The sequence below is a fragment of the Molossus molossus genome, unplaced genomic scaffold (assembly GCF_014108415.1).
Source record: "Molossus molossus isolate mMolMol1 unplaced genomic scaffold, mMolMol1.p scaffold_m16_p_4, whole genome shotgun sequence".
Classification (NCBI taxonomy): Eukaryota; Metazoa; Chordata; class Mammalia; order Chiroptera; family Molossidae; genus Molossus; species Molossus molossus.
In genome coordinates, this window is record NW_023425377.1 from 125,396,938 (window position 1) to 125,423,271 (window position 26,334).

At 55.7% G+C, this 26,334-nt stretch overlaps 1 protein-coding gene across 2 annotated transcripts in view; it reads left to right on the forward strand.

Moving 5' to 3' along the window:
• The first annotated feature begins 655 nt into the window (after positions 1-655).
• PRDM5 (PR/SET domain 5) overlaps positions 656-26,334 on the forward strand; it is a 100,018-nt gene continuing 74,339 nt past the window's right edge. For both annotated transcript variants that reach the window (XM_036240952.1, XM_036240953.1), the window contains exons 1-2: positions 656-748; positions 13,449-13,532. In XM_036240952.1, coding sequence (XP_036096845.1) covers positions 656-748; positions 13,449-13,532 — 177 coding nt within the window. The remainder of the gene's footprint in view (positions 749-13,448; positions 13,533-26,334) is intronic.

Genomic DNA, 26,334 nt, shown 5'->3' on the forward strand with positions numbered 1-26,334 from the left:
GGAATAGTGTATCTTGGGAAGTGTAAGAACTAACCAGGGGTTGGCACCATTAAAAAAAAAGGAATTTCTACTCCATGTAAATATTTCTCGACAAATTTTGAATTAACTTGAAATGAGTTGGTTGCAGGGCGTGCACACCCTCTTTCTCTGTACGTTAAACAACATACTTCAATTGGTCCCCTCAAACAACTATAACTTCAATCCCCTCAAACAAGCAAGAAACAACAAAGTTGCCTCGCTCAGCTGTTTGAAAGATGCGTGTTTCTGGATCCTTCTGGGTAAAGCTGTTTGGAGGATGCCCGGGCTGGGGCTGTGTCAGGCCCACTCCGTTGGGCATCCCGGGAGTAAATCTCCGCCCCAGAGCTGGACAGGGCGGGGGCGCTCGGTGGAGGCCGGGGCGCGGGTCCGAGCCGCCACCTCGGGGCCAATCAGCGCGCGGCGCCCGGCGCCCCTGCCCGCTGCCCGCGCCCCCGCCGGGGCAGCACAGGCGGCGGCTGGGGCCCAGCCAGGGCGGCGAGGAGGGGCCGGGCCGCGGGGGATCCTGGAATCGGGGGAGGTGGGGATTCTGGGAGGAAAGCTCCATTTCCTCCTTCCCGCCGCCTTGCCCCTCGGCCGGCACCCCAAATTTCGATGTGCCGCCCCCCGCGGCGGGAGAATGCTGGGCATGTACGTGCCGGACAGGTTCTCCCTGAAGTCGTCCCGAGTGCAGGACGGGATGGGGCTCTACACGGCCCGCAGAGTCGCAAAGGTGGGTGACCTGGCGGCCCGCGCGCCCGCCTCCCCGTGCGCCCTCCGCAGGCCGGGCGCCGCCGCTTCTCGCCCGGGGGGTCGCCGGCGGCGGGGTGCGGGGCGGGAGCCCGGTCCTGCGGGGCGGCCTTGCCGCCGGACTCCGGCTGAAGCGCCACGTCAGTGCCGGCCGCGCCCAGCTGCCCGGTCGGGGGCGGCACTGCCCCGGCCCTGCGGCAGGATGTCTGTCCTCCCGCTGCAGGAAGTGTCCTCCTGCAGCCTCCTCTTCCCCGGGCACCCGCTTCTCCGCGGTGGCTGCGCCCGCGGGCGGGGGTCCCCACGCGCGCACGCGGCCCGCCGCCTTCCTTGCTTCCTTTCGGATGAACCCACGCGGCCCGAGGCGCCGCGCCCGCCCCGCGCACCGCCTGAGTCTGTTCAGACCCCTCCGGCCGATGCTGGGAGCTGCCAACTACAGGGCCCTTTTTCTCTGCCTCCGGGTTTCTCTCTGACCAAGTCTCTCCTTCCAGAAGTTTAGAGGCACGTGAGCAGGGGAGCACATTGCGCTGCACCCCGGGATCGGCCTGGGAGCGCTGGACGTGGCCAGCCAGGCCTAGGAGGAGAGATGTGAAAACTCCAAACCTTTGGATTTGGTGCACTTACGTTACAGCCCCTTCTCCCCGGACATGTAAAATCTGGAACCACAAAGGCAGGGCTGAGGGCCCCAGGGGAATGTTTACTGAGCAGATACTTTGCGCCAGGGTGGTACCTGGTACAACACCCACGTGAGCAACTTCACAGCACACTCCTGAGAAGTGTTCCTCCCTGAGTAGGAGGTGCAGACACAGGACCCGCAGGGCCTCGTTTCCTGCTGGGCTAGCGAGCTAGGCTTCCAACCATGTCTTCTGAGCCCAGGGCTCACGTTCCTGGCAGATGGTTCCCTGCCAGCTTCCCAGAGCCCCGCCCCACCCCCATCCTCTTAACAGATATTTTTAAAAATGGAGGTGTGGGCAAGAGCAGGCTGTGCAGTAGGGCATGCTATCAGGGGTGGGAGACCCAGGATGCCTTCTCTGGGTATTGACCTCCCCCGCCCCTCACCTAAGAGCAGGTGAAGAGGGACGGACACGTCTCAGAGCACTCCCCTGACAACACCCCCTGTAAGCAGCCTCCGGGGCACAGCTGGACAGAGGACCCCATGGTCATGGTCTCCGATGGCAGTTGGGATGACGCTCAGAGGTGCTCACACAGTACGCACTTCATCTGAGTGGGATGTGCCTGAATAGATGTGTTTGCCAAATGGATGAATGTGAAAGTCAACATTCTCTCAAAGCAGAAGTTGAAATTCTGCTTTAAATTCTTTCTCACAAGATGCAAAAATTCCCAGGTGGGTTTTTCTTAAATATCTCAGGCCTAAATGCAAACACTTAAACGTTATTTTGTTTAATGTTACCGATAGCAATATACTAAGAATTGCACAAATATTAGAATGATTACATCATGCCTGTTTTTTGCCTTATATTACTTAGGCTTTTAAAAAATAGCTGGCCAGTGTACTTTATTTTGATATATTTAATAATTCCAACTTATTTTTTCACGTCGTCGGTTGTTTGGACGTTTTTATTGTTTTGGAGTAGAGAATAAACAGCTTCCCCATCATCAGATCACTGCATTTACTACTGCGGTGCTAAATACACACTTAGGTTTTCCTGGCTCCTGTCACTTCAATATGTGAAACACGATTGTCATCCAGTCACATCTAGAATGCTTACCGATATTCCCGGTGGATGTGCAGGTGTTTGCAGTGCATCCACTGGCATTCTGTGAGTGACAGGTTTGTTATGGTCATAAGACAGAGAATCATAAGGCCATGATCACAGACAGGTGTCTGGATGCCAGGGAAGATGGAGAAGGAGGCTTCCGCCGCCTCACCTTCCCCAGGCCGAGGAGGGAGCTGGGACTGGATCCGGATGGAGGTGAGCGGTCAGGCTGACGCTGAGTGTCGTACATCTACCTGTTTGCATCTAGCTTCTTGGGTCCTCGGTGTCCCCCGTCACCGGTACTAGGTCTAACTCTGGCCACAAGTCAAGGGGTCTGAGAAGAGTATTTCAGCAGTTAAATTAAGGATCTTAGTTTGACGTGCTCGGATTCTCTAGCAGGCTTCGGAGTAGATCACGCTGGGTATTTGTGGTGGTGTGCAGACGTTCCGTCACACGGTCAGAACAGGGATGTGTGGGTGACACTCCTGTTGTAGAAAAGTCTCGCAATCCAGCCGTTCGCGGACTTCACATTCGCGTGTGGAATCGGACCTTCCTGAGGCTCAGGAAGACCCTGCTGGAGACCCCGCCCCCACTCCACTCACCTCGCTGACTGGGGACTCCCTAACCAATGGGACCCCTGAACCCTGCTCTATACACCCTCTTTGTGCAGCATGTGCCAGAGTGGGGCCCCCCTGGCAGAGTCGAATTCAGGCCCCACCGCAGTCCTGCGAGGCTTTTGCTTGCGAGTACCTCTTTGCAGTCCTGGTGCCTCTCGTCTGGGGGGGGGGGGGGGTGAGATCTGCTTGGTGACCAGGAGGACTTCCTTTCCTGTCCCTTGGCTGACACTGAGGGCATGGGATGAGGGGTCGGCGGGCAGCTCTTCTGGGTAAGCCATGGAGTGGCGGGGGGACTAACCAGACGGACTCCTCCCTGCCCGGGCCGACCCTGTGCTCAGAGTCATCTCCGGAGCGCAGCTCCACGCTTCAGGGAAGAAACGGAATTCCCGGGTACGACGTATGCAGACGAAAGTGAAGTCCAGCTGCCCCAAGCTAGTGCGTTAAGTGCATATACAATAAAGCGTTAAGCAAACACTCCCCTACGTTACATTTGTGATATTACAACCATCTTTTCCCTTGCTGGCTTATGCAGTAGTCTCCCCTCATCTTTGGGGGATACGGTCCAAGACCCCGAGCGGGACCGCGGATGGTACTGAGCCCTGAATATACCGTGTTTGTTCCGACACCTGGGATAACATGGAGTTGATAAATGAAGCACAGTAAGAGATCAACCACAACAATAATAAAATGGAGCAATTCCAAGAGCAGGCCCTGATGAAAGGTCTCCGTGCTCTCTGGTCTTCGTGTGGGATGCCCAGCGCGGACGAGGGCAGGTGGATGACGAGGCCCTGTGACTTGGCTGCTGTTGACCTCCTGACGTCCGGAACAAGCACTCGGAGCTTCCTGTGGCGTATCCGAACCCCAGCATCACTACTGTTAGGATGTGGGGTCCTTGTTCAGTAAAGTCAGGGTGACTTGTACACAAGCACTGTGATCTTTGGGGGATACGGTCCAAGACCGTGATCCCTCCCTGTCCGTCTGGGAACCACGGCTTGGGCGGGGGCAAAATCAAGGGCAAGGTGTCCTGTGACAGAGAGGACACAGCTCCCCCCCTCCCACCACACCTGCGCCCTGTCTCCAGCCGAGGCCAGCGCCTTGACCAGGCGTCGGTGGTAGCGACACGTGGTGAGGTAACATCTCGAGTAACAATGCCTGACATAAAGGTTTCAATCTGAGTCTTTGAAGGTACAATAAGCTGGGAAAAAAGGCAAGTTGGATCGGGTTAGAAAAACATGGGAAAGAGGAAACTTCAAAGGAAAAATAAGTGGAAGCCTGGAGGACAAACCACCTACACATACACGTCAGTGCAGGGAGGGATCAGCTTGGCCGTGACTCCCAAAGGAGCCGGGCCTGCCTGCCGGGGCCACAGGTCCGCCCCAGATGTTTGCTTGGATTTCCTGGGGGCTGACGATAAGGAACCTGGGAACACAATCGGAGGGGAGGCGGTCACCGGCCAAGCCCGCCTCGGCGGCGACTCCATCTGGCTTTCTATGCCCTGGTGTCACGGATTAAAAAAAAAAAAAAAAGTACAACTAATCCACTTAATGTTTCCCGAGAAACTTCATCTTTCATTTATTTGTGTTAACAACAGCTACAGTTAATTCTTTCAACAAATATTTACGGAGCCCCTGGACTTGTTAGGCACTGGGCTGGCTGCTAGTGACAGAGGGTGAGTGACAGAGGACAGTCACTGGCTGCTTACACAGCCTGCAGTGGGCTGATTATTGCCCTCGTTTGAGGAAGGCTATATCAATAGTAAGCGAATCAGTCAGAATTGGAACTCAGCTCCCCCGGACATCCTTTTCACTGACACAACCCTGCCCTTTCTCTCTGTGCGGATAAAGTGCTGTTTCTATGCTCGCGTACCTAATGCAGCCACCTACTCAAACACTTTGGAAGCATTATTCTACCAACAGGTGACAAGAGTAAACTCATCTCATCCTCTGGCATTTCTCACCTAACAGTATCTGGTGGAAATCCCTCCAAGTGCTCTTTCTGGCTGGAGTGTGTTGTTTTTAACGACCAACTGTATTTCTGGCTGTGGATGTGCCCGCCCTTCACTGATTTAGGTCTTGTACACGGTTGCTCCTGCCTCTCCACGGCGCGGGTGAACCCAGTGGCAGTGTGGCTGCCGTGGGGCGCGCCCCAGAGGGGCAGGCAGAGGGCAGCCACTGAACACGGCAGGTGGAGTCTGTGCTGCGATCGGTCAGTGCAGCGGAGAAAAGGCAAGTGGAGCTGGGTGGGCTGACATGGCAGAGTGTGTGGGTGTGCAAGGGGGTGCTCTTCTAAGCGGGCTCCAGCCACCCAGCAGGGAGCTCTGGGCAGCGACCTGAGGGAGGGACAAAGTGGCCAGACGTGTTTCTAGAGGTCAGGCTTTCTTGGCAGCAGCGAAAGCAGGGCCCTGGGATGGGAGCTGCCTCTCGTGTCCGGACAAGGAGGCTGGTGAGGCAGGGGTGGGGTGAGCGGGGCTGAGGGTGGGGAGCAGGCCAGAGAGCCAGTGGGGGAAGGGTGTGAGCAGAAGCCACGTCCCTGTGGCCTTTCGGCCGTGGTAGGCACCAGCCTCACTGGGACTGACGTGGGGAGCCGCTCGGGGCTCTGAGCAGAGGGGGACGTGCTCTGACGAAGTTTACTGAGGGTCACTGGTCTGCTGAGAGCAGGTGGGCCCCGGGCAAGTGTGTCACCTGGAGACTTGCCAGGGTTCCACTGCGGCAGGCCACGTGACAGGTACGCGGCTGAGACCAGGACGGTGGCAGTGCTGTAGACGGCGGTGACAGAATGTGCTGCCGAGATGAGGGGGAAGGGCAGGGAAGGTCAAGGACATCCCGAGGACTTGAGCTGGAGAGAGGGGAAGGGCAGGATTTTCCAGTTCATCACTCCGCCTCCTGCAGGGAACACCTCACACCAGTTCTGGGCCGGAACTGGAGGCTGCCCCTCGCCCAGATGCAGCGGATGCTCACGAGAGGCAAGTCTTTCGGGGTGCAGTCACCACCTAGAGTCCCTCCTTCCTCCCAGCTCTCGGGCACTGCCCATGTCATGTTTACTTTCTTTTTGGTACGTGCCCCTAGCGGGAACCGAACCCGGGACTCTCTGGTCCGCAGACCGACGCTCCAACCGCTGAGCCAACTGGCCAGGGCTTCGAGTTTATTTTCTTTGGGGGCCTCTCCGGAAGGACGGGTCTGTGACAGCCGGGGCATGCATACACCTGTTCTGACCCCGCCTATCAGTGGGGAGAGAGAGCTGGAGGCAGGAGCCCCACCCCTGGGAAGCATCTTCCTCCCTGAACAGGAGACCGACAGGTGGGCTTTGCCATCAGCTCACTGGCTCAAAATGTCAGGGCGCGAGACTTTGCCATCCTCCGGGCCTCTGAAAGGCTGCGGTGGCCTAGCTCTCGCGCTGTTATTCCAGGTGGAGAGAAAGAAGTAGCTAAGGCTTACCCGCTGACCTAGCTCTTGCGGAAGAGCTTCTGTGGTTTCTGCTTGCAGGTGGCTAGCTCTCCTCCCTGTCGAAATGGGCAGGTGGTACATGTTTTTCTCCCTGGATACATTGGTACCCTCAACCAGCTCAGCGCTCTGGTACCGAGGAGAGGGGGTACAGGCAGGCAGTCACAGTAGGGAGAGAAGATTGGATGGTTTGCAGAACTGCACTCTTTAGAATCGCACTTTGTGGAAGGCCCAGCTGCACGGCCAGGGAGCACACAGGCACTGAGATATAATTGTGTGCCTGGTGGGGATCCACGCTCCTTCTGTGAAAAGTCATCATTTCACATATAAACGAGTCAACTGCAGGTCAATGCGCTCTCGTGGATTTCGGCTCTGTGCATCTATTTTCTTATTTGCTGCACCATTTCAAAGTAAATTACAGTCTTTAAGACAATCGAGTCCTCGATATTTCAGCGTAAGAGCATTCTCCTCAATAGCCATAATATCATTTTAACACCCAACAGGAATAACAGCGATTTCCTGATGTCTTCGAATTCCAGCCCATATTCAGATTAGTCCCATTACCTCCAAAATGTTTTTATAGCTGTTTGGTTTTGAACCGGGATCCAATCAAAGACCTCCTCTTTCATTGCCTTAGGTCCATCAAATCTCTTCTAACAGCCTCCCAGCTTCCGGCCTCCCCCTTCTTAGACAATGACTTTCTGAAGAGACGGGGCTCATTGTTCGGGGAGGCTCAAGCTGGTGGCTCCCCCAGGGCTGTATTAGCATGTTTCTTCGTCTTCTGTGTTTCTTTTCATCTGGAAGTCAGACACAGATGATTCTACCTTTTTGTGTGTTTGTTTTTACTCCCCGATGTTGTGTGTTCAACACCTGTCCCCGTCCTGAGGTTGCCTTCTCCACTGCAGTAAATGCTGCTGCTTTGGTGGTGGGAACAGGAGGGGACACCGGAAGCCACCTCCTCCCTCTCACGTGTCTTAACCACATGCATGATCCCCAGGTGCTGGGAGCAAGACAGGATGAGGGATGATGATGACAGGGAAGAGGTCTGCGCATGCTCACTCGCCCTTCACCTCTGGAGGGGGCTGGAGAGCCACACCCCTGTCACGTGTCCGTGGCAGACAGCAGGCCTGGAGGGCTGGACCGGGTCACGGTAGCAGGGGTGCGTCCTCTGAGGTCCGAGCACGGCTAGTGCGCCAGCGCTGGGTCCGTGTGACTTTCCTGTTGTGAAGGTCCTCCGTGCTGGGCCACCAGTCTGAGCGGCTGCGGCACGGATGTGTTTCACTGTCCACCTTCGCCTGAGGGCCTCAGCCCCTGCTGGGAAGCTTTGCCTCAGTCATGTTATTAGAATTTCAAAGCGGTGACTTCACTCCAAGGTCCCTCCTTTTCATGAGCTGGCTTTCCCCCCCCCCCCCCCGGGAAGAAGGGCTGCCCTCGGCGTCGGCCGCTGTCGGTCCTCCCCGACAGTTGTCACGAAGGCTGGACAAGTGCCTCGTTCTGTCTCGGTCATGATGTGAGTAAGTTAACTTCTAATGATGGCACATGTGTTTTTTTAAAAGAACAGAATTTTCTTCTGACAGTCATCATGGACTTCAGAACTCGCTGTGTGTTTCGATCCGTCATACTCATGTTCTCCAGTTCTCAAACGGCTCTGAATTCGGCTCGTGGGAGTTCTTTCCAACAGGACCGAAAAGCTAGAAGAAATCTTAGAAACCAACTAATCCAAATTGCTAGGTTTTTTGTTTGTTTGCTTGCTTTTTATCTTTTTAAAACATTTGCAGAGTGGGAGGGAGAGAGAGAGAGAAACATTGATGTGAGAGAGACACATGGATTGGCTGCCTCCCGCACGACCCTGACCAGGGCTGGGGACTGAACAGCAACCAAGGTACATGCCCTTCACCGGAATCAAACTCGAGACGATTGGGTCCTCAGGCTGATGCTCTAACCACTGAGCCAAACCGGCCAGGGCCAGATCCCTAGGTTATGTCGGTGAGGAGACTTGCCGTCCTGATACATCACAGCTGGTTAATGGCAGACCAGGGAGGGTTAGGGTTCAGACCTCTTACAGCCTCTGTGGGTGTGGTCCTCTCTCTCCTAAGAGGAGCAAATCTGCAGAATGTCTTGCTTTCAACTTCTTTCTCATTATATTAAGCAAAATAACAGAAAATGGCCCACATGTTTGCAATCATACATTTTTGTTGTTGTTGTTTATTAAAAGTTATTGTCTAGCCCCGTGGGTGGTGAATTGAATGGATTAACCATCTGCTTTGTTCAGAAACAGCAGAGACGCACCAGTGTAGGAGGGTGCTGGGCCCGCTGAGAGGCAGGTTGGGTGGGGACAGTTTGGGGGCTGTAGGTTGAAAATGTCTGGCGGTCTCATTTTATCGGGCCTGCACACGGTTTTGAAAAGTTGGGGTGACATCCAATATAGATAAGTAGGGGTTTCACATACACGCCGGAGCCTTCAGCCTCCCGGAAACATTTGTGGCTGTCTGGCAGCACTGGGCCCCCGTGGTGATGCCGCGACATTCAACCGGAGCGGAAATGCTGTCCAGTGCGACCCCCTGCTGGCCCCCCTGGCCAGCTCCTGACCCGAACCTGGCGGATTTCTTGTCGGATGTTTGTTGTTTCCTGCCCAGCCTTGTACACATTTGAGATCGTGGCCTTTGAGATAGAAGAGGAGAATTCTAGGAGGGCTCTGGCCACGAAACCACGGGCTGAAGGTCGTGTCCGTCACGCCTGCACACGGCAACAGCGCGAGGGTGGGCGAGCTGGCTGTCTTCTGCCGCTTGTGTGAGCTTGCCACCTGCTCCGCCACAGAAGGTTAAGCCCACGGCGACAGGAGTCCGCTGGGAAATGCTCGCATTTTGAAGAAACTAGTTTGAGACATCAGTTTCCTTCCTATCATCAATATGAACCTCACCTGAGGTGTTGAATATGCCAGGGCATACATATGCATATATATAATGGATATTATAAGGAATCATATAACAATTTTTATTTTTTGCAGGTTGAAAACAGTCACATATTGACAATTTCATATGGTTCAACTAAAAGAAAGAAATATATATAAAATACATACATAGTACGTGCCCCAAATCTTCCTTTCGTAGCTGTGTTACCCAAGGTGGTTTGAAGCCCAGGGGACAGAGGCCACTCTGGGCTCGAAGTCCCATAGGAAGGGTTCGTGAGTAAGGCGGTGTGTACAGTAACGTGACAGCCACAGGAAGGGCTGCTCCTGTGGTGGAGACCACTTGAACCACGAGAGCAGAGGTGGGTGGCAGGTGCCGGGGCCTCCGGGGAGGCTTCCGAGTGAGAGAGGGTTAGGTTCAGGGTCTCCACCTGAGCTACACTGACTGTTTTTTCTCATCTGCCGTGTTTCTTTCCGCTGGGGCCATGGCTGATGCGACTTGGCTCTTCGCAGTTTTGTAACCTTGCAGCCACCGGAGCGCACGTGGGTTTGGTCAGATTGTTCTCCTGCGTGCACAGGTGCACTGGGGTGCTCCCATCCAACCTGGATGGCTCCGAGTTCTCACAGGCGCCTCCTCCGTGTGTGTCCGTGTCCGTGGTTTTCACACTGGGATGGCAGCCTGTGGGTGCGTTGAGAAAGTAAGTCCCTGGGTCAGCGCGGGTGTTCCAGCAGCAGTGGTTGGAACAGGGCAGGCAACCAGGGCGTGCACTGCACGGCGTGAGGGTAGCACGGCTTCCCGCGGTGTCTGCTTTGGTGTCATACGCGTGTGTTTGTGGGCGTCTGTGCCTATGCTGGCGAGATGCAAGGTGTGTTTCCTACAGTGGGCTGAGGAGAGAAGTCGAAGCCGTATTTCTCATAGTCGGGTTATGCTGGGTGTTTGGTCACTGTCGCTAGAGTGCGCGTGCCCTGGGGTGAGACTCCTGCTTCCTTTGAAGGTTCAAAGCTGGACGTCCTTCGGGTGTGTATTTGGCATTCCTTCTTCGTCATTCCTTTGCAGAACTGATCGGTTCATTGTTTTTCCTCCAAGTGCACACTGGCTGTCCTGGGTAGATCGAGTCGCATTGGAAAACATGCACCCAGGCGGTCACCTGCAATAATGATCGAGCCTGAACCCCGTGCGCTAATACCGAATCCTGGAATTCACGACCAGAACTCTCCTGTTTCGGTCTGCCTTCCACAGCGGCTTCTCATCAGCCAGTTTCTTCATTCAGTCCACAGTGTGGAGTGACTGGCGTGGACAGGCCCCTGGCGGGGCAGTGACTGACCGTAGTCCGCTGGGTCGGGCCGTTGTCTGTCCGCGTGTGAGTGGTGGTTGGGAAGGGAACAGCGCCGGAGCCCTCTGCTGAGAACAGACCGCTGTTCCCAGTCCTTCCTCTGACCTTCGCTAGGTGACTGACCCTGAGCAAGCAGGTGACCGGAGCTCCCGGAGTCCCAGTCTCCTTCCTTGTTAACCGGGGACTTTCTCCCATGGGCCACTGGGCGTGTGGCAGGCGGGTTCAGGAGGTTCCATTTCATGTCTCGTACCGCTTACTGAACCGCCATTCAGTACTGGCGAGGTCCCCTGTGAGGTCCTGTGAGGTCCCGTGTGAGGTCCCCTGTGAGGTCCTCTAGTGAGGTCCCCCGATGAGGTCCCCTGGTGAGGTCCCCTGTGAGGTCCCCTGGTGAGGTCCCCTGGTGAGGTCCCCCGGTGAGGTCCCCTGGTGAGGTCCCCCGGTGAGGTCCCCTGTGAGGTCCTCCGGTGAGGTCCCCCGGTGAGGTCCCCTGTGAGGTCCCCCGGTGAGGTCCCCAGTGAGGTCCCCTGTGAGGTTCCCTGTGAGGTCCCCTGTGAGGTCCTCCGGTGAGGTCCCCCGATGAGGTCTCCCGGTGAGGTCCCCTGTGAGGTTCCCTGTGAGGTCCCGTGTGAGGTCCCCTGTGAGGTCCTCTAGTGAGGTCCCCCAGTGAGGTCCTCCAGTGAGGTCCCCTGTGAGGTCCCCTGTGAGGTCCCTCGGTGAGGTCCCCCGGTGAGGTCCTCCAGTGAGGTCCCCTGTGAGGTCCCCGGTGAGGTCCCCTGGCGAGGTCCCCTGTGAGGTCCCCCGGTGAGGTCCCCCGGTGAGGTCCCCTGTGAGGTCCCCTGTGAGGTCCCCAGTGAGGTCCCCTGGCGAGGTCCCCGGTGAGGTCCCCCGGTGAGGTCCCCTGTGAGGTCCCCCGGTGAGGTCCCCTGGCGAGGTCCCCTGTGAGGTCCCCCGGTGAGGTCCCCTGTGAGGTCCCCCGGTGAGGTCCCCTGTGAGGTCCCCCGGTGAGGTCCCCTGTGAGGTCCTCTGTGAGGTCCCCCTGTGAGGTCCCCTGGCGAGGTCCCCTGTGAGGTCCCCCGGTGAGGTCCCCCGGTGAGGTCCCCTGTGAGGTCCCCTGTGAGGTCCCCCGGTGAGGTCCCCTGGCGAGGTCCCCTGTGAGGTCCCCCGGTGAGGTCCCCTGTGAGATCCCCTGTGAGGTCCCCCTGTGAGGTCCCCTGTGAGGTCCCCCGGTGAGGTCCCCCGGTGAGGTGCCCCGGTGAGGTCCCCTGTGAGGTCCCCTGTGAGGTCCCCTGTGAGGTCCCCCGGTGAGGTCCCCTGTGAGGTCCCCCGGTGAGGTGATCATGATTCCCTTTCATAGACGTGTCCTTGGGGCTGTGTCCCACCTGACGGGTGATGCTGGGTGTCCAGTGTCAGCGTGGGGTGGCCTGGGGCGCATGGAGCTTCGAGTGTCTCTGGAGCCTGCTCCCTGACCCCACGCCAGTCCCTGTGTGCATGTATGAAGAGCAGTGTCCCGTGTCGTTGGGGAGCTGTGCTGGGATCTTAGGACCCTAGTCTCGACTTCAGGACTCTCAGGAGCGTTTTCTGCCCCCAAGTTAATAATGAAGACAGCCCTGCTGCTCAGACCTTTCCTCCGTCTGTAAAGTGACGGCGGGGTTAGCTGGTTGTAAGTCCTTTAAGCTCTAACATCTTACTGTCCCCAGGGGCTGGGTTTTCTATTATTCATTAAGTAATTTGTATCCCTTCAAACATTGCTTTGGTGGTTATTCCTACCCCCCCCACTTGTTCATCCAAAGTGTCCCTAGGGTTTGGTGGCTTTTCCGTCCTCCTCCTCCTTAGGAAGGAAGGCTGAAGGCCAGGCACAGCAGGTTGGGAGGGCGCTCAGGGGGCTGTGTCCTCCTGAGCACCTTCTCCAGGACCCGCGGCCAGCGACTCCGCCCCCCGCCCACGCCCTTCTCCATGGGGTCCTGCACGGTCCCTCCCTCCTTGCTCCGCTGCCTTAGTAAGCAAAGGATCGCTTACCTGTTACCTGCCTCGCAGGTCCCCCGGGTGACCGCAGCCACCTGTGCACCAGAGGTTCTCACCTGGGAGCTGGTCAAAGTGCAGCCCCCGGGCCCCTCCCGGGACCGTGATCCCCGCTTCGGTCCTCCGGCAGGGGGGCGGCAAGCAGGCGCGCTGAGGTCACTGGTGTCTGGCTGCCCTTGGCTGTCGGGAAGATGGGCAGAATTCAAACCGTGTTCATGAGTCTCCCTCTGAGAGCGGCAAGCTTGCTTCTTTTTCCTTCATAATTGGGATGAATGTATGATTTTTATGGAAACCAGGTGACTCTCCGCCTGGTGGGCTTGTCTCTCATGTCAGGCAGAACCCAGCGCCTGTCATTCAGGACCACGGGCCGGAGGCAGGGACTCGGGGCCTTGTCAGAATTTGAACGTTAGGCCATTTGACCCCTTTGATCTTGGCTCCTGGATTGTTGGATTCAGGACCTTGGGCTAAGCACAGACTAAGTTGGATGTTAAAATATGGACATGTTTTGTGCTGTATAAATTGGTATTTTAAATCAATCGTGGGGCGTGAAGAGTCAGAGAAAAAGTTTTTAGCGGAAGGGGAAGAGCAGCTTGTTCTCAGTGACTTGACGGTTGTATTAATGCCTTTTCCATACGATGATCCCCACTCAGGGTGAGAAGTTTGGACCGTTCGCCGGGGAGAAGAGGGTGCCGGAGGACCTGGACGAGAAGATGGACTACAGGCTGATGTGGGAGGTGAGGCCCTGGTGCTGCTCGCACACTTCAGGTCTGTCTCTTCCCCCATGTGGTGCCTTTACCAGGTGAGCTCTCGACACTGACTCCAGGTGACCTGCAGCACTGCAGTTCCGACCGTAAGGAGCCGACTAACCGAACGGCTAGCACGTGAAGAAAGTCCCGTGGCGCCGTCTTCCTAGCACTGGGAAGTGTGTGGGGCTCATCACTGGGAAGGAAGCTTCCCAGGCATCAGGAGGTTTCGAAATACGCGCGTGCTTGCCCTGCACTGAGGCTTTGGTGTCTGTGCGCGAGCCTACACCCTTCCTTCACCTGTATTTCCTAGTTGTCGTTCCGAAGGCGTAGAAACGGGTCTGAGCTCCACGGGGGAATGAAAAACCCCGCCTTCAAATGCACCTTCCTTGGGAAACGGGACGCGTCTACCTCGACAGGAGCAAACTGCGCTCTTCGAGCAGGTTGTCCGCTTTCCTGCCCTCCAGACCGTGTGGTCTTCGAGGACCTGAAGTCACAGGTCGTGGGGGGCACGGGCTTTCCGTGCCCGGGCTCACTGCCTGGCGTCTAGAGGTTTCGCATTTGTTGATTTTCCCAGGTCTTCCCCCTTGAGGCTTGATGAGGACACCGTCCTTCTTACCTCCGAGGTCGGGGGGGGGACCAGGGCAGTGACAGCCGGCCGGAGAGCGGCCTGTCACGAGCACGGATGTCAGCGTGTCCGAGCTTCATTTCCTTTTTCCAGTAGAAAAGATGTTGTGCCTCTGGCTAAATAACATGTTCTCGAAAACATAGCTGCCAAGATATATGATTACAGGATCTGCAGGTGTTTTCATAGAAATTGTTCCTCTCCTGTCATTACAGTAAAGTATTTCAAAATAAATGTGCCTACCAGGTGAGGTGAGACCCCTTCTATAATTGAGCCTTAAAAACAATAAATATGGATTTGGGGGGAACCTCCTTCCCAAGCCCCTATACTCCACTTCACGTACACACGGGGGTGGCTCCTAATTAACAACCCCTCCCTCCTCCTTCTGACCACAGGAGACGGGGCAGGGGCGGTGAAGACAGAAATACCTGCCTCATTAATAAGGGCGCAGCATCCCCTAGTGCAGGGCCCCAGAAAAGCTGAACTGGAGAAAGCGACTGGGGTCCGAGGCCAGTCTTAAATCTTGACCTTTGTAACTCATGTGGCAAGAACTGGGCCTGCAAGGTAGGTTCTGAATATCCTTGTCCACCAGCTGCATGGACACCTGGGACCCACTCATGTGGGGGAGCCCAGTGAGCCTGGACAGGGATGGTCCCAGCCCGAGGAGAAGGCACAGCTGGGAGGTGGGCGGGCGCTGGGCTTGCAGAGCAGTGACTGGCAGGATCCGTGGCGGCGAGAAACCCGGAGCCCACTGACCCTGATCCATCTCCCACGGAGGATAAAGTGAGGACAGGGTGGGGGGTGGGGGTTCTTCATGAGAACACGGGCGTGGAGAACTGGGGTTCCTTTCTCATCCTGAGGAATGAGGCGCTGTTTGGAATTCTCTGCAAAGCAAAACCAGGCCTGGGCAGTGGAGCATGAACGCATGATGGGAAGAGTTAGCAAGTTGTGGTGGTGGATTCACAATTTATGTGAAGATCCCAAGGGCCGCGAGTTGCCATGGCATCTTTGAAGTGAAAGAATAAACCAGGAGGACTTATCTATCAGAGACCACACTTTTATAAACACATTCTGACTTATACTGTGGTCCAGGCATGGGGTAGACCAGTAGCACTGTGTTTGACAAAGATGTCATCAACAGCGTGGTGGGACGGGATGGCATTTGCAATAACAGTGCTGGGTAAAAATGATATCCTTATGGCTACAAAGGTATTCTGACCCTTAACTCACACCATATGTAAAAAATCAATTTAATATCATTGTAAATGTAAACATGTCAGGTAGAACAATGAACCTTTAGGAGAAAACGTGGAAGAATACCCCCATGGTCTTAGGGCAGGCGGAGGGTTCTTAAATAGTAACCAACAACACTGGGAAGGGAAAAGGGGTGCATCGGAGACCAGCGAGACGAAGAACCGTGCGTCAGAAGACTCCACGAAGAGAATGAAAAAGCACGTAACAGACGAGGAGAAGTTATTTCTACTACATTGGTCTGCAAAAAGAGCGGTGTTCCAAATGCATTGAGAACTAAAAATCGATTTCACAATAGAAAAATGGGCAAAACACTGGAACAGGCACTTCACGCAAGACGATATCCAAATGGCCAATAGGCATGAATGATGGCCAAGCTCACTGTCATCTGGGACATGCAAAGCAGCAGCAGAAGGAAGTCGTTGAGGGCATTTCATTGGGAGCCTGACATGGTCTGTTCACATCTTTAGAAACGCCCTGTGTCTGTGCGAGAGCAGGCCAAGGGAGGCAGGAGTCTGCAGGGGCACCGGGCATGAAGGAGCCTGTTCTGTGGTCAGGGTGTGGTTTGATGGGGGCTGGGCTTGGACCTTGGCAATGGGCTTGGTGAGAAGTAGCCGGCTTCTATGTCCAGATGGTGTAGCTCCGTGGTTGAGTGTCGACCCATGCCCCAGAAGTGGCCGGCTTCTGGTTAAGTGGGGGATCACACACACGCACAGGGCTCGCTGATGCATTGTGTGGTGGAAGAGAAAAGTCCGGAATGTTTCTGAAATGTTTGGCCTGAGCTACATGGGTGGAAGGTGGTGACGTATCTGACACAGGGCAGTTGGAGGTAAGCGTGAAGTAGTCCACCGACTACTGCACCGTGAACTTTTGAAGACAGAGCGTTATCCTGCTCATCCTTACCTCATGGTATCTGGAACATCAATATAATATAATTGGATAAAAGTACAGTTTATGTCATAGCCAATAATTAATAGCTCATTGATATTCAATGCATATGGTGAATAAATGCATGTTATTTTTAACATGGGCATTCTTAGAAGATGCAAAATTTAAAGATTGAAAAAGATGGCTCATCAGTTCCTACTTGACTCCTTGGGTTTTTCTGCCTTGTAGACGTTTGTTTGTGGGGAAGACGATGATTTGACTGAGAGGTGGTTTTTGGAGAAGCTGGTTGGTTGGTTATTAAACCGGACATTTGTTTAGATGTTTTCCTCTCTCTCTGCAGTTATTTTGTGATTACAGCTGTTCTGCTGTTTGGGAACTTGATTCAGCACCAGGTTTCCAATGTGTTTTAGTTTTGGGGGAAAATGTTTTCAATTGTTTAAAATCTTTTATTTTCCTTGATTGTTTATGGGAGTCTTTTGAGGTGTTTGGAACAAAGACTTGTCTTCACCAAATGTTTTTCTTTTGTGGACGATAACATTTCGTCTTAGGTTCCAAATGGAACCACTCAGCGTAGCTATCTGGGGGCAAATACCACCCAGGAAGCCTGGTGGGACCCAAAGCAAACATCTCGGTCCTTCCTGCCGCCCAGTCCTCCCGCTGGGATGAAACAGCAGAGGGGCGGCGCCTGCCTGCGGAGTCCTCGTGGTTTCATGGCCGTCTCCTCTTCCCACAAGGAGGCTCCCAGCGAGTGTGTCGGCCAACCTCTGGCCATTCCACCAGGCCCGACGTTTGAGGAGAAGAACCCTGGAAATCCACGCCAAGTAGTTTGGTTGAAAAGCAAGAAACACAACAATATCTGCATTGTTGTAGACCTTTCACCGTATTTGTGGTTCTGATCACAACTCTCAGCACTATAAGAGTTTTATCAGTAGATGCGTTTGGCTCCGAGAAACAGCAGCTACATCCTATTTAAAAAACGCGGAGTGTGTCAGGTAAGAGGAAGTTCAGTAGCGTGGCAGGCTCGGGAGCGGTTGATCAGTTAGCTTCACGATGTTGCCCACGTTCGTGCCATCTCTCTGCGCTGCTGACTTTCGTGGTGGCTGGGTCCTCGAGCTGGTGGTGGGCAGCAGCAGGGTTCAGACAAGGCAGTGTCCTTGGGGGCGAGGACACCTGCCCTGTGGTGTCTGGGTCCTCGAGCTGGTGGTGGGCAGCAGCAGGGTTCAGACAAGGCAGTGTCCTTGGGGGCGAGGACACCTGCCCTGTGGTGTCTGGGTCCTCGAGCTGGTGGTGGGCAGCAGCAGGGTTCAGACAAGGCAGTGTCCATGGGGGCGAGGACACCTGCCCTGCTTCTCCACGCGTCTCCCCCAATGCAGGGGGCGGGGCAAAAGTAAGTTCATGGCTGTTTACGTGGAAAATAATACAATAATAAATGATACTACAGGGATAGACTCTGTCTGCGTACTCACCACTGTAGCCTACGTTTGCCCGCCCTGTCCATCCCGTCATCTTGATCGGGATGGCGGAGAGGCTGCCCTACCCCCTACCGGTCAGGCAGAGCCCAGAGCTGGGCGGTCAGCTTCCAGCGGGGCGGCCCTGGGCACGGATTTGTCTTTGAGGAAGGAGGGGGGTGTCCGCTCCCAGGCAGAGTTCTCCACGGGAACGACGCGTCTGTCGTCTGTTCAATCAACAGCTACTGTGTCCTGAATGCGTCCTCCGCCCTGATGGTGCGTGAGGCGCTGGGTTACCTGGGGGACACGTCCGCCTGGCAGAGAAGGGACGTGTCCGTCCGCCCTGATGGTGCATGAGGCGCTGGGTTACCTGGGGGACACGTCCGCCTGGCAGAGAAGGGACGTGTCCGCGTCTCCGTGTTTCCCTGTTCTCCAGGGTCCGAGTGGGGAGCGTGGCAGCTCACTCAGTGCAAGTCTGTCTGCTTCTCAGGACCTGCTGGAGGAACAGGCTTCGCAGGTTCTTCCTAAAGGGGGCGCAGGTGTTTCCGTAGGGGTGCCGCGCGGGGGGGCGTGTCGGTGAGGGGGTGCGTGTGCCAGCCAGGCGCAGGACACTCATTGTCACTACACAAGGCACGTGTGACGACAGGCGATATAAACGAGTGGAGCAATAGGCATGAAGTGAAAGCCCTCACTCTCCGCCCGGGGACTCTGCAGATCGCCTGTGCATCTCCACACATATTTAAGACCAACAGGAATTAGGACTTTCACGTTTATCTTATTTCAACATAAGCGATACTGCTGTTGCTTATCGACTGGCGATCGAGAGACTTCTTCACTAGTTAACAGTTTACACAGGAGGGTCGGAGGCTGGGTGGAATTTTTATGGCAGCTTTATTGAGATATCATTCACATACTGTAAAATCCACTCTTTAAGATGTGCAACTCAGTAGTTTTCCGTGTGCTCACAGAACGTGAAGTCATCGCCACGAATGTTGGAATATTTCTATCACTCAGAAACCCTGAACCTATTAGCAATTGCTCTTGACTTGTTTATGTAAACATTACCTTTTTATATAACATCTCATGTGACGTTATCTCTGAGAGGGCCGTGTTTCTCTAAGTCATCAGAACACAGTGTCCCCTTTTGTCCCCGGAGAGCTGACTTTGGCTCTGTCTCCTGCACGGCCCGATTTCTCACGGAGACTGGAGTGAGCCCGTGCGACCGGACCTGGGCCCCGAGACCACTGCCGCCTCCCAGCTGCTCTGCCCCTGGGCACCGGAGGACCGGGGTGTGGGGTGCCCTGGGGGGTGTTGGGCTGACATTGGCTCAGGCAGAACGCCTGCCCCGTGCTCGAATCGCCCACCTGGTGAGCCCAGAACCGGCTCCTTTGCCGTCTCAGAGTCTTCCCAGCCCAGCGCCCAGGCAGCGGCCGCCCAGCGGTGGGGTTGGCAGGACACTCGGACTCTTTTCCGTCTTGCTTTCCTCTGCTGGTGTGGTATAGGCCTCGGCCTCCAGGGCGGCCCGAGCCAGGCCCTGGGCGAGCTGACAGGAGAAGAGCGACCTCGTGCCTTCGGTCAGCAAAGGGGCCCCAGGAAGGGCTCGTGTCCTGCTGGTCCTGCACGTGCTCCGCCCCCTCCTCACGGCTCTGAACACCTGGCTCAGGTGTGGTGCTGCGGTCACCACACACCGGGTGTCTGTCCCCGCTCCCCGGACTGCCAGCTCCTCACAGTGACTAAATGTCGTCATCTTAGATTTCTAGGTGCACACAAATCATGTTTGTTGAATGAAATGAAAAGGGGTGGAGTCTGTACCTGTGCCCCATGCTCACCCTGGTAGGAGCTGATGACTTTGGAGTGCTGGGCGAGTGGAATGCACACATTTGTCTCCGTTTCCTTTGTGACATCATCAAATGGTTCTGGGGACCTACATCTGGTCGGGGCGGCAGCTGAGTCTCCTGGGAGGCAGCAGGATCCCTCCCCTCCCCTCTCCGGCTTCTCCCCTGTGTCCCCTCTTTCTTCCTCTCCTTCCTCTCCCTTCCCCCTGCTCCCTGCTTTCCTGCTCCCTGCTCTTCCTGCTCCTCCCCCTGCTCCCTGCTTTCCTGCTCCTCCCCCTGCTCCCTGCTCTTCCTGCTCCTCCCCCTGCTCCCTGCTCTCCCTGCTCCTCCCCCTGCTCCCTGCTCTTCCTGCTCCTCCCCCTGCTCCCTGCTCTTCCTGCTCCTCCCCCTGCTCCCTGCTTTCCTGCTCCTCCCCCTGCTCCCTGCTCTTCCTGCTCCTCCCCCTGCTCCCTGCTTTCCTGCTCCTCCCCCTGCTCCCTGCTTTCCTGCTCCTCCCCCTGCTCCCTGCTCTTCCTGCTCCTCCCCCTGCTCCCTGCTCTTCCTGCTCCTCCCCCTGCTCCCTGCTCTTCCTGCTCCTCCCCCTGCTCCCTGCTTTCCTGCTCCTCCCCCTGCTCCCTGCTTTCCTGCTCCTCCCCCCTGCTCCCTGCTCTTCCTGCTCCTCCCCCTGCTCCCTGCTCTGCCTGCTCCTCCCCCTGCTCCCTGCTTTCCTGCTCCTCCCCCTGCTCCCTGCTTTCCTGCTCCTCCCCTGCTCCCTGCTTTCCTGCTCCTCCCCCGTGCTCCCTGCTCTTCCCCTGCTCCACCCCCTGCCCCTGCTCTTCCTGCTCCTCCCCCTGCTCCCTGCTCTTCCCGCTCCTCCCCCTGCTCCCTGCTCTTCCTGCTCCTCCCCCTGCTCCCTGCTCTTCCTGCTCCTCCCCCTGCTCCCTGCTTTCCTGCTCCTCCCCCTGCTCCCTGCTCTTCCTGCTCCTCCCCCTGCTCCCTGCTCTTCCTGCTCCTCCCCCTGCTCCCTGCCTCATCCTGCTCCTCCCCCTGCTCCCTGCTCTTCCCGCTCCTCCCCCTGCCCCCTGCTTTCCTGCTCCTCCCCCTGCTCCCTGCTCTTCCCGCTCCTCCCCCTGCCCCCTGCTCTTCCCGCTCCTCCCCCTGCTCCCTGCTCTTCCCGCTCCTCCCCCTGCTCCCTGCTCTTCCCGCTCCTCCCCCTGCTCCCTGCTCTTCCCGCTCCTCCCCCTGCTCCCTGCCTCTTCCTCCCCCTCCTCCCTCCTCCCTGTCTCTCCCTCCTCTTCCTTCGCCCTCGTTGAGAGGGTGTCCTCCCTGACACACTGCTGTCATGTGGACCCTGGCCGGCTTCTCTGCTCTGGGGCTCGGGCACTGGTTACCTGAGCCTGAGTGTTCCCTGAACACAGATCACAGATCCTGCAGACGCCAGGTCTCCTGGGGTTGACATGAGGGTTTTTTCCCAATATGGCAAGTGAGGTTCCCATGTGCCTTGTTCGGTCTCCACACTCGCCATTTTATTTGCTTGTCTGTCTGGTTTCTTCGTCTGGCGTGTGTGCCCGGTCCCGATGCCAGCCGTCTGGATGCTCAGACAGGAGCAACAGCGGCTGTGTTTGCGCTCAGGGCCGTCCACTGGGTGGCGCGGGGAACTCGGGGGGCAGCAGGCGGCCTGGCCTGGTTCGCCGCCCGAGTCTGTACGTGCTGTTGTGCGCTTCCTTGGTTCTCCGTCTGTTAGTCACCAGGCGTGGTGCTAATTTATATGTTGTGGATTTAACGAAATTTTTCCAGAGTTCGGCACAGCATTGGACGTGAGTCAGAGCCACTGGCGGCGGCGGAGTCCCCTGCCTTCCCCGGAGGCTCTCCCGCCACCGCTGTCTGCCTGAGACCCTGGCGGGGACACGGTGCTTTCGCCCGATACGAGGAAGATGGATGTGCGTGGACTTGCGGAAGCCCCTGCAGTGGTCTGGCCTGCTGTTTCCCGGCGCGTGATGGCTGAGCACAGGGAGCACGGTGCTCTTGGAAGAATGTTAGGACAGCTCAGATGACGAACGCTTTGAAGGGCCTCCGCGTCACTTTTCACTTCGCAAGGACGAGTCATGTTTTTCTTTAATTCAATTATTTTTTAAAAGATTTTTTAAACTGATTTTTAGAGCGAGGAGAAGGGAAAGAGAGAGAGAAACACTGACGTTGGAGCGGAACATCGATCGCTGCCTCCTGCAAACCCCCACCAGGGGTGGAGCCCACAACCTGGGCCTGTGCCCTGACCTGGAATCGAACCGGCCACCTCTCCATGCTCAGGCGGACACCCACCCATCCAAGCCACACCAGCCAGGGCTAGAAGCATGTTTTTTAAAAAAATCTTTCCTTCTGACGGGCCCTGGGGATCAACTGAAACACATACATAGTCTCGTGTCCTCGTTTAAGATGGTGATGTTGTATTTTTCAATCTCAGACATTTCAAGACCCGAAGGAGGGTCGTATTGAAATACGGCCCGGGTCCCACATTCTGTCTCCAGTCGGCATTTTAATATGCAGTTTGCAGGTGAGCAGAGGAGGAATGTATTCTCGTGCACAGAATGGGCCGTAGATCTCAGGCTTCTGTGCCGTCTTTGATCCGCTGGAGATGCTCTTCACCGGGACACGCTTTCTCTCGGGAGGGTGTGCAAGCAAACTACCGCAGAGCGCCCGCTGACGTGCCACCTGGCACACTCGGCACTCGGCGGACCTCTGCAGCAGGTCATTGAGCATGTCTTCCCTGAGTGAGGTGGCATGGCTCTTTGCCTGGCCCATAGCCAGAGCACCTGTCACCATTCTAACATAGTCACCCACCTCGGTGGGTGGGCTCACCACTCACTCACCTGGAACCCTAAAAGCTCTGGAAACCAAATTTCTTTCCTTTCAATAACTTCCTCAGGAGCCAGCCTGGCCGGTGTTTCCATGCGGCTGCTGGTAGCCTCGTGGGTCCTGCCCGACTCCCATGGCTGTTCGTCCTCCCAGCTACCGAAATGAGGGCGTGTTCGGTCACCCCCCGCACGAGGTCATGACAACGCAGTACAGGCGCGGTATCACCTTTCTAAAGCAAAATCCGTCTCCCAAAACAACAGGGGAAGGAACTGCGATACTTACGGGACATTGCCAGTTCTTGTCGATGGGCTTTCTGAGGGCAGAACCGTCAGAGGCAAACAGAAGGCGGAACCGTACCCAGTGGGCAGTCGGTGTTAGTGGGGGAGGACTTTGTTAGACGGTCAACAGCACGTATGTTCACAAGACAAGCTGACAACGCTCCCGTGCACGAGTGGACCACTCGCCCGGTCACACATTCGGGAGGTGGAGTCCTGGGTCCAGGGCGTGGTCGTCAGAGCTCGGGACTCGGGCTTTTACCCGATGTGCTAACAGCCGATGAAGCGAGGTGTCTGTGGACAAAGCATTTGTCCCTTTGCAATTTTAGCTGACTTGTCTTAAAAAGTAGTTTGTTGCAAAATTGAAGACTCTCTCTTAGGGAAAACCCAGTTTTAAAAACTCAGACCAGTACCCCGTGTACCTGCTGAGTGGCACCCCCCCCCCGCCGGGGGCTCCTCTCTGCGTGTTCTCCATGGTGCTCCTCGGGGGTCCTTACGCCTCATGAGGCGAAATTAATAGAGAACATTATTCTTGGTCGGTGCTTCCCTTATGTACATTTGACGTCTCTGGATGAAAAAAACATAATTTAAGACTTGGAGAAAACTGATGAAATGGGAAATGTAGAAACATACATATTTTTAAAAAATTTTATTAGAGGAACTGATTATAAAGAATTAGAGTTGTCTGGCCAGTGTGGCTCAGGGGTTGAGCATCGACCCTGCACCAACAGGTCGCTGGTTTGATTCCCAGTCAGGACGCATGCCCAGGTTGTGGACCAAATCCCCAGTGGGGGGCATGCAGGAGGCGGCCAATCGATGTTCCCTCTCATCCATGTTTCTGTCTCTCTCTCCTTCTCCCTTCCTCCCTCTCTAAAATCAATAAAAGAAAAAAAAATACATTAAAAAAAAGCATTAGAGTTAAAATTTGAAAAGACTATGTAGTAGGTCCCGTTCCTGTTCGTCTTCCCCTCTCCTTCATTTAATAGAAAACTAAATGTCTAAGCATGAAGGCAAATAAAGCAACATTCTAGACCCCTTTTCTGTGAACATTCCCCATCCAGATAATAAATATGCTCCTGTGTCTGCAGTCGGCCCTCTTGAACAGAGAGAAGATTCACATTTACACAGATCGGTATCGATAGCCTGGCTTCACTGTGTTGTGCTCACTGACCTGCCAGCACGTCCTTGTGTGGAGCTAAATCTTTGTGCCTCTCCTCTGCCCGGTGCTGGGCAGGGAGACAGAATCCGCGGTGACTCAGAGTCAGTGCCGTCATCTTCGGTCTGGAAAGGGGCGGACAAGGGCAGCGCTTCTCCCGGACACGGAACAGTGATGTCCGGAGCACAGGACAGCGACAGGGACCCGCCAAGTTCCTCCCCGGTGAACGTTGTCATTTCATATGAAGTGGCCAAGTCACTGTCGTGTGAACGGCTGTGCTGAAGCAGGAAGGTTTTCATTTTCCCGAGAGGTGTCCTCTGCTTCCTACGTGTTCTGCCTCTTTGTACAACTGGCTTCGGCGCCTGTGCAGAGCAGACCGAGTTGGGGTGCGGCTGGTGTTACCGCAGGACGAGAATGTGGCTGTCATTACGGGCCGCAGGTATGCGGGAGACATTCCTCAGCAGGATGGTGGCCAGTGCATTTCATGTCCATGAAAATTCCAATAAAAGGAGATGGTATTTAGATGATGTGGGTTTTTTTGTTTTGTTTTTTATCCTCACCCGCGGACATTTTTACATTTTTTACTCGGATAGAGCGGGAAGGAGAGAGAGGAAGAGAGAAACATCGATGTGAAAGGGACACATCGAGTGGCCGCCACCCACATGACCCAATCAGGGCCGGGGACAAACTGCAGCCAAGGTACATGCCGTTAGCGGGAACCAAACCCGGGTCTCTGTGGACCGCAGGCTGACTCTCTAACCGCTGAGCCAAACCGGCCAGGGCATGGACGATGTGTTTTGATAGGAACAAAGAATACACGTTGGCTGCAAAGGTTGGTTAGATGCTGGAATGTGATACGAAGGAACTTTGAATCTTCTTTCTTTGTGAGACTTTAAAAATGTTCCATGTATTGCCTCAGGGTGTGGTATCAAATTAAAGTAGATAAATGGAGCCTTTAAGAACAGCCATCTGGCCCTGGACAGTTTGGCTCAGCGGTTAGAGCGTCGGCCTGCGGTCCGGAGAGACCCGGGTTCGGTTCCCGCTAAGGGCACGTACTTCGGTTGCAGTTTTTCCCCGGCCCTGGTTGGTCGTGCGGGTGGCAGCCACTCGATGTGTCGCTTCGCGTCAATGTTTCTCTCTCTCTCTCTCTCCTTCCTCTCTCTCCCTCCCACTCTATCTGTACAAAAAATGGAAAAATATCCTCGGGTGAGGATAAAAAAAAAAAAAAGAACAGCCATCTGTCTGCAGCTTTCGGATTTGGTTGCTCTGGAAAGAGAAAGGCTGGATTAGGTTGTCTCTGGACGTCTCCGGTAGACGTCCCAGGAGGAGAAGGCTGCAGTGCAGATGAGCGTCCTGTGAGCAGATGACCGGACAGCTGAAGGACCTCCGTGGATGGTCTGTGGCCTGCAGGATCTGACCTGTGCTCCCTGTCGGATCCCAGTGCCCCCCACTTTCTCTGAGCTCCTTCTGTTCCAGCCGTGGCCTTGTTGCTGTTCCTCCAACAGTGTCTCTCTACCTGCCTCAGATCTGTGCCTTCTCTGCTGGACACGCCTTCCCCCGCCCTCCCCTGGAGTGTCCCTTTCATTTGGAGCTCCTCCCGGACACCCGCTCGGAGCCCTGCCTGGGCACCTCGTCGCCAGAGCCCGTGTGTCTCACCCCTTCCTCCTGCTCTGCTCGGTGGGTCTCCCCGTGCTTCCCCGTAGGTGGTGCTCGTTAGAGGTGCTGGGACCCGGGCCTTCGTCTGCCTTGTTCGCCCAGAGAGTCCGGCCGTAAGCAAGTTCCGGGCACAGGGTAGAGACTCAAGTGTTGGTCAAATGAGTGAACGATTGTCCAGGTGCACGTGACAATGTCTTTTCCGGGCTGGTTGTGCTTTATCTTATACAACAACATCTTAGAGATCTGGAATTTGTTTTTCCTGCCCCAAGTCTGTGTCACGGTGGGTTCCTTGGTGTTGGAGATCTGGAGAGCTAAGTGCTCCCTCGCTGTCCCCCACCCTGGATCCCGGCTGCACATCATCACACAGCGAGCATGGGGTGATCGGGAGATGTTTCATTAGGGAGCCAGTGCCCTGCACCCACAGTGCCGGGTTCCGGGGAAGCTAGATTTGAACCACCCGGGTTGAAGAATGTCCAGTGTGGTACCTGCTCCTTCGGCAGGTTCCCCCCACCCCCAGTGCAAAGATGAGTAGAACGGAGGAGGAGGGCTTACGGCATGAAACAAGCAAGCCAGAAAGACAAAATGGAACTAGGTTTGTTCACCCGCGAGTTAAAAAATGTGAAATCATGGCCCTGTGCACATCAGCTCCTCCCGGGAGGTCCGCGCGCTCCCTGGTGTGGGAACGGGTCCGCGGCAGGTGCAGAGGGGAGTGGAAAGGGTCCTCCAGCCCCCCCTCCAACCGGGAGCCCAGCAGTCACCCTCTTCTGCGGTGACGGTACCCCCTCAACAACGGCAATTGCGACACATGAATTAAGATAAACCGACAA